At 52.6% G+C, this 7,992-nt stretch overlaps 1 protein-coding gene across 1 annotated transcript in view; it reads left to right on the plus strand.

Annotated features, from left to right (window-relative positions):
• LOC125487745 (EKC/KEOPS complex subunit LAGE3) overlaps window positions 1–5,122 on the plus strand; it is a 7,203-nt gene extending 2,081 nt beyond the window's left edge. The window contains 3 exon segments of the mRNA XM_048619939.1: window positions 720–848; window positions 2,908–3,004; window positions 3,007–5,122. Coding sequence (XP_048475896.1) covers window positions 720–848; window positions 2,908–3,004; window positions 3,007–3,078 — 298 coding nt within the window. The 3' untranslated portion in view covers window positions 3,079–5,122.
• The last annotated feature ends 2,870 nt before the right edge of the window (window positions 5,123–7,992 follow it).

A 7,992-nucleotide genomic window follows, 5' to 3' on the forward strand; every position in this document is an offset into this window, starting at 1 on the left:
CCCAGGGATGTACGGGTTACGGTGGATTGGCCGTGCTAAATTGTCCCCATAGTGCCAGGGATGTCCAGGGAAGCTATGAGACTTCATGGGGTCTGGAGTCAATGTTGAGGACTCCCAGAGCAACACCCTCCCGACTGTATACCACTGTACCATCCCTCCCTCTGCTGGGTCTGCCCTGCCGGTGGGACAGGACATATCCAGGGATGGTGATGGTGGTGTCTGGGACATTGCCTGTCAGGTATGATTCCCTGGGTATAACTGTGTCAGGCTTTTGCTCGACTAGTCTGTGAGCTCTCCCAATTTTGGCACTAACCCCCAGATGTTAGTGAGCAGGACCCTGCATGGTCAACCGGGCTGTTTCTGCCATTGTCTTTCCCAATGCCCACTTCGATGCCAGGCGATCCGCCCAGTTTTCATTTCTTTGAGGCTTTGTAGCGATCAGTACAGCTGAGGGGGCTCGCTGGGCCGTTTCGGAGGGCAGTCGAGATTCGACCAGGTCGCTGTGGGTCAGGAGTCACGTGTCGGGTAGGCCAGACCCCAGCAGATTTCCTTCTCCCACTGAAGGGCGTTAGTGAACCAGGCGAGTTAGCCTGTCGGACTCCACCACCCCCACCTCCACCCCAACACCCCCAACCAGTGCCCCAACCACCCCACCCCCCCCCCCCCCCCAACACCCCCAACCACCATCCTCCCTCTACTCCTTGACTCGGCATTCCCAGTCACCTCCGGGTGCCTTTCCCCTCCGTCCCGGAAGCCCGGATCGCTCTGGGATCCCTCCAGCCAGACCCGGAGCCGCGCAAAGGAGGAATCAGTAGGCGGCTCAGCGTGCAGGGCAGGGAGCTCCAAGTGTGAGTATGGGGGGGTGGGAGGTGTGGGGAGTGGGTGGGGGCAGGGGGTGGGGTGGTGTGTGCCCCGTTCGGGCAGGAGAGGTGGGTTGGCAGGGGAAGAATCCGGGTTCAATTCTCAGAATTAGAACGTAGAACACAGTACAGGCCTTTCGGCCCACGATGTTGTGCCGAACTTTTACCCTAATCCCTAAGGTCGATCTAACCTCCACCCCTACGTTGTACTATCGTCCGTATGCCTACCTAATAGTCGCTTAAATGCCCCGAAAGAGGCCGACTCCACTACCCTCTCCGGCAACGCGTTCCACGCCCCGACCGCTCTCTGAGTAAAGAACCTACCTCTGACGTCTCCCCTGTATCTACCTCCACTCACTTTAAAACCATGTCCCCTCGTAATAGCTACCTCCACCCGAGAAAAAAGTCTCTGGCTGTCCACTCTATCTATACCTCTGCTCATTGAATTTGAATCACAATTTTTAATTTTTTTTTTGTTTTTGAAATATAATAAAACAAAACCCTCGAATTAAGAGTCCGCAGAACTGCTGTAGATAGTCATGCCGGTGTTTGGGGGAGGGCAGTTTGGGAAATAAAACCCCTTTCGGGACAACAAAGTGCACGGAGGTTGCTAGAGAAACTCGGCAGGTCTGGAGGAAAGGGGGAAAGCAGGGTCACTGTCCCGATTCCCAGGGAGCAGCAGGAACGTTCTGACAGAGTATTCGGGAGAAGGGGGTGTGTTGAAATGGAATGATTTATGATCACAGGCTCAGTGTCGGAGGGGGGGCTTCACAGAGTCGTACAGCGTAGAAACAGACCCTTCGGCCCAACCAGTCCATGCCGGACTTCAGCCCCTAACTAAACTAGTCCCATTTGCCAGCATTTGGCCCATATCCCGCCACGTCCCCATCCAGATGCCTTTTAAATGTTGTCATTGTACCAGCCTCCACCCACTTCCTCTGGCAGCTCGTTCCACACACGCACCACCCTCTGCGTGAAAAAGTTGCCCCTCAGGTCCCTTTCCCCATCTCACCTTAAACCTATGCCCCTCTAGTTTTGGATTCCCCTACCCCGGGGGAAAACGACCTTGGCTACTCATCCTGTCTGTACCCCTCATGGGTTTATAAACCTCTATAAGGTCACCCCCTCAGCCTCCGACGCTCCAGGGAAAATAGCCCCAGCCTCTCCAAACCCTCCAACATCCTTTTCCGAACCCCTTTCCCAACATCCTTCCTGTAGCAGGGAGACCGGGATTGAACGCAGTATTCCCAAAGCGGCCTCCCCAATACAGCCGCAACATGGCCCTCCCGACTCCTACACTCAACGCACCGACCAATAAAGGCAGGGGTCCCAAACCCCTTCTTCACCGCCCTGTCTACCTGCGTCTCCACTTTCAAGGAACTATAAACCTGCCCCCCAAGGTCTCTCTGTTCAGCAACACTCCCCAGGACCTTACCGTTAAGTCCTGCCTTGATGTGCCTTTCCCAAAATGCAGCACCTCACATTTATCTGAATTAAACTCCATCTGCCCCTCCTCGGCCCATCTGATCCCGGTCCTGTTATACTCTGAGGTAACCCCCTTCGCTGTCCATATACCTCCAATTTTAGTGTCGTTTACAAGCTTACTAACCATCCCTCCTGTGTTCACATCCAAACCGTTTATATGAACGATGAACAGCACCAATCCCTGTGGCACACCGCTGGTCACAGGCCTCCAGTCTGAAAAGCAACCCTCCACCCATCCCCCTCTGTCTCCGACCTTCGAGCCCATTTTGTATCCAACTGACATTACGAATCAGTCTACCGTGTGGAACCTTGTCAAAGGCTTTACGAAAAGTCCAAATTAACAACGTCTAACGCTCCTCAATCAAGTTTGTAGGACACTATTTCCTCGCCTTTCCGAATCCTTCCTTTCAGAGTCACTACCGGTTCGAAACTGGTGGACTGAGGGGAGCGTGGATCTTGCAGAGAGTCGGATTTGTTTCTAGATTTCCTACGGTTATTACATTTCAGTAGTCGGTCACTGAACCCATTTCCTATTTTCCCGTCTCTCTCTCTCTCGCTGCAGACAATGGGAGGCAGATGAAGCTCGAATTCTAAGAGTCTCGGTCTCTTCCTTCCTCGATCACCTTGCGCTGGTCCTGCTGACCATGGAGAGGTTTGGAGCTAGCACCCTTCAGCAGAGCGAGCAGGAGAAGCAGAATTAGCAAGGTCCGTCTCCCCAGCGAACAGTCCTTGACTCGCGTCTGCTCTGCCATGTTTTATCTCTGACTTTTGGCGGCACTGAAGCTGACTGTTACAACTTTTTGGGGGTGGGGGTAACGTCGCGTCATCGGGTGCAAAATGCTGCAGGAGGTCGCCTGAGACCCAGCGGCCGGTTTCAGGGAGTAGGGGTTCCCTCGCGAGAGAACGCGGGACGAAAAATAAAGAGGGGGCGACCTCAATCTTTTCCCGTCCCCTTCGTCTGCTTCCCACGAGCGGCCCTAGCTTGGGACGCAAGGCTCAGGATTAAACCGAAATGGAGTGTGTCACAGAGAGGAATGCTCGCGGGAAGGTGAAACAAAAAGAGAGAGAGAGAGAGGAAGGGGAGGAGAGGTCCCAGCAGGAGACGTGTGCTAATCCAGGACTGACACCCACACATCGGGCGGGTTATGTAACTCAATGGGCCTCAGCGCAGTTTGGCTTATCTCTCTGTCAAAGGGCAATTATTTGAACTGAATGCGTAGTGTCCCACAGCACAGAAACAGACCCTGTGGCCCAACCAGTCTGTGCCGATCCTAATCCCAAACTGAACTGGTTCCCCACCTGCCTGCTCCCGGCCCGTATCCCTCCAAACCTTTCCCCATCCATGTACTTATCCAAATATCTTTTCAACGTTGTAACTCTACCCACATTCACCACTTCCTCTGGAAGCTCATTCCACACACAAACCACCCTCTGTTTATATAAAAAAAAAATTTTCCCCTCGTGTCTTTTTTAAATCTTTCTCCTGTCATCTTAAAAATATGCCCCCTAGCTTTAAAATCCCCGAGGGAAAGGACACCCACTATTCACCCTGCCCATGCCCCTCATGAATTTATAAACCTCTATAAGGTCACCCCTCAACCTCCTGTGCTCCGGCCTCTCCTTACAACTCAAACCCTCCATTCCCGGCCACATCCAGATAAATCTTTCCCGAACTCTCTCCAGTTTAATAATATCCTTCCTATAACAGGGCGACCAGAACTGGACACAGTGCTCCAACGTCTGTGTACAACCTCAACGTGACGTCCCCAACTCCTACACTCAAAGGGTCTGAGCGATGAAGGCAAGCGTGCCAAACGCCTCCTTCCCCACCCTGTCTACCTGTGACGCTTAGTTCAAAGGATTATGTCCCTGAGCCCCCCCTCGGTCTCTCTGTTCTACAACACCACCCCAAGGCCCTACTTTTCATTGCATAAGTCCTGCCCCTTGTTTGTTTTAGCGACACCTCGCGTTTATCCGAATTAAACTCCGTCTGCCCCTCCTCGGCCAGTTGACCCAATGGATCGAGATCCCTTTGTAATCTTAGAGGAACCTTCCTCACTGCCCACTACGCCCCCGATCCTGGTGCCATCTGCAAACTTACTAACCGCGCCCCCTGTATCCTCGTCCGAATGGTTTATATAAATGACAAACATGCACAAGGAGGTGTCACTGGCGAAGGGGCACGTTCGCTTGAGGATAAAGGGAGGGGTGCGACCCTTTGACATATTGGCCTTCCCCTGAACCACCTCCCTAGTAAATATCTTCCAGTGGGAGGAACTGACACTCTCCTGGACACCTTGGGGTTGGGGGAAGATCGGGGCAAATTAGTCAGACATACACCTCTCAAATCTCCCCGAATTTATTCACCAGTGACTTGAACAGCACGGGGTTAGATACAGAGTAAAGGCTACCTCTACACCGTCTCCCCCCCACCATCAACCACTCCCAGGGCAGGGACAGCATGGGGTTAGATACAGAGTAAAGCTCCCTCTGCACCGTCTCCCCACCATCAAACACTCCCAGGAAACCTACACAGCTGGTCTGATTCAGCAAGGAATGCCTTTGCTGCTCGGTTTCGTGTATCTCTGGACCTCGGAGTTAGTCTAAGAAAAACGAACAAACCTGAAAATTCGCAGCTGCCTTTGGAGACCACAACAGGGGAGCAGCTAAGTGGCTAGTTTTTTTTTAAGATCTACAATAGTGAGTAGAGCGGGTTCCTTTTAGTTATGTTTTATTGTTATCTATTTCTTGATTAAACTTTATACATACAAAACGTAGTTAGCCTGGAGCAGTAAGACTGGGCTGTTTTCTGGGTCTGTAGGCAGTTAAGGTGCAGAGATGGTCTCTCGTGGAATGGTATGCTGTCCCTGTCGGATGTGGGAGATCGAGGGAGAGTTTCCATGTTTTCTGACGATTACATTGGGGGTGGAGGGTGATGGATGGAAGTTGCAGGAAGGGAGATAAACCGAAGATACAGTCGGGTAGATGGGTGACCTCCAGGAATGGTGGGAGAGAACTGGACACAGTGCTCCAGAAGAGGCCTCACCAACGTCCCTGTACAACCCCAACGTGACGTCCCCAACTCCTACACTCAAAGGGTCTGAGCGATGAAGGCAAGCGTGCAGAACACCTTCTTCCCCTGTTGCTAGCCCCATCATTTGGGTGGCACGGTGGCTCAGCGGTTAGCGCTGCTGCCTCACAGCACCAGGGACCCGGGTTCGATCCCACCCTCGGGCAACTGTCTGCGTGTGGAGTTTGCACATTCTCCCCCCGTCTGTGTGGGTTTCCTCCCACAGTCCAAAGGTGTGCAAGTTAGGGTGGATTGGCCGTGCTAAATTGTCCCGTAGTGCCCAGGGATGTGCAGGTTAGTGTGGATTGGCCATGCTAAATTGTCCTGTCATACCCAGGGATGTGCAGGTTAGGGTGGATTTATAGGGGAATGGGACTGGGCTGGATGCTCCGAGGGTCGGTGTGGATTTGTTGGGCCGAAGGGCCTGTTTCCACACTGTCGGGATTCTATGAAAACAGGTTTGCAGTTTTGGAAAACGTAGTGGGGCATGACAGACTCTCGGGGGAACACAGCACCGACAGCCAGGTTTCTGGGTACCAAGACTGGCTCTGATGTATCGAGGGGTACGACAGGTTCCAAGCGTTAGGGTTCTCTCTAGTCAGAGGCACAGACACGACATATCTGCATCCGACAGCGAGACACCAGAGCCCTGCCTCCCCGGTGCCAGGATCAAGGATATTCTCAGAGGGGGAGAGGGACCAGCAAGAGGTTGTGTGCACATTGGAGCTAACGACACAGGACGAGATTCTGAGGAGGGAATATCGGAAGTGAGGTAGGAATTTTTATTTTAAAAGAAAGGAGGTCCTCGAGCGTAGCGATATCTGGATTACTCCCGGTGCCAGTGAGGGTAGGAACAGGAGGACGGAGCAGATGAACGCTTGGCGGAGGAGCTGGTGCAGGGGAGAAGGATACACATTTTTGGCTCATTGGAATCTCTTCTGGAGTTAGGAGCGACCTGAATCGGAAGGAGACTAACGGGGAGATTTGCTCGAGCTGCTCGGGAGGATGTAACCTGCTCGGGGGTGGGTGGGAGAGAATCACAGGGAGATGGTGAGGAAAGAGGTCAGCCTGAGACCGGTGCGGTTGGAGGGGATAAAGGAGTAAGTCAAACGGTCAGGAACAGAGCAGCGAACGAGGTAGGACTGATAAACAGCATTTATTTCAAAGCGAGCGGCCTGACAGGTGAGGCAGATAAGCTCAGGGCACGGGACTGGGGATATCATAGCAATTACAGGGACGAACAGCTGAACGTTCCAGGGTACGGGAAGGATAGAACAGGGGTCAATGAGAATCCAGAGGGGATTCTACAAATACATTAAAGGACAAAAAGGTAACTGGGGAGAGAATAGGGCCCCTTAATGGTCAGCAAGGCTCGCTTATGTGTGGAACCGCAGGAGATGCGGGCGATACTAAATGAATATTTTGCGTGGAGAAGGATATGGAAGATTGAGAGCGTGGGAAATAAATAGCGACGTTTTGAAAAGTGTCCATATCACAGAGGTGGAAGTGCTGGACGTCTGAAAATGCATAAGTCCCTGGGACCTGATCGGGTGTACCCTAGAACTCTGCGGGAAGTTGGGGAAGAGATTGCTGGGTCCCCTTGCTGAGATATTTGTGTCATCGATAGCTACAGGTGAGGTGCAGGAAGACTGGGGGCTGGCTCACTATTTAAGAAAGGTGGGAAGGGAAAATCCAGGGAACTATAGCCCGGAGAGCCTGACATCGGTGGTGGGCAAGTTGTCTGAGGGACAGGGTTTACGTGTATTTGGAAAGGCCGGGACTGATTAGGGACAGTCAGCGCGGCTCTGTGCGTGGGAAATCATATCTCACTAACTTGATTTAGTTTTTTGAAGCAGTAACGAAGAGGATTGATGAGGGCAGAGGGGTGGACGTGATCTACATGGGCATCAGTACGGCATTCGACAAGGTTCCTCATGGTAGACTGGTCAGCAAGGTTAGATCCCATGGAATACAGGGAGGACTATCTAGTTGGATACAGAACTGGCTCGAAGGTTGGAGGTGGGAGGTGGAGGGTTGCTTTTCATACTGGAGGCCTGTGACCAGCGGTGTGCCACAGGGATCAGTGCTGGGTCCACTGCTGTTTGTCATTTATATAAATGGTTTGGATGTAAACATAGGAGGGATGGTTAGTAAGTTTGCAGATGGCACCAACATTGGGGGTGTAGTGGACAGCGAAGGGGGTTACCTCAGATTATGACGGGACCTTGATTAGGTGGGCTGAGGAGGGGCAGATGGAGTTTAATTTAGATAAATGTGAGGGGCTGCATTTTGGGAAAGGCACATCAGGGGCAGGACTTAATGGTAAGGTCCTGGGGAGTGTTGCTGAACAGAGAGACCTTCGGGGGCAGGTACATAGTTCCTTGAAAGTGGAGACGCAGGTAGACAGGGCGGTGAAGAGGGGGTTTGGGACCCTTGCCTTTATGGGTCGGTGCGTTGAGTGTAGGAGTCGGGAGGGCCATGTTGCGGCTGTATTGGGGAGGCCGCTTTGGGAATACTGCGTTCAATCCCGGTCTCCCTGCTACAGGAAGGATGTTGGGAAAGGGGTTCGGAAAAGGA

Source organism: Rhincodon typus, chromosome 44, assembly GCF_021869965.1.
Source record: "Rhincodon typus isolate 14 chromosome 44, sRhiTyp1.1, whole genome shotgun sequence".
NCBI classification, from domain to species: domain Eukaryota; kingdom Metazoa; phylum Chordata; class Chondrichthyes; order Orectolobiformes; family Rhincodontidae; genus Rhincodon; species Rhincodon typus.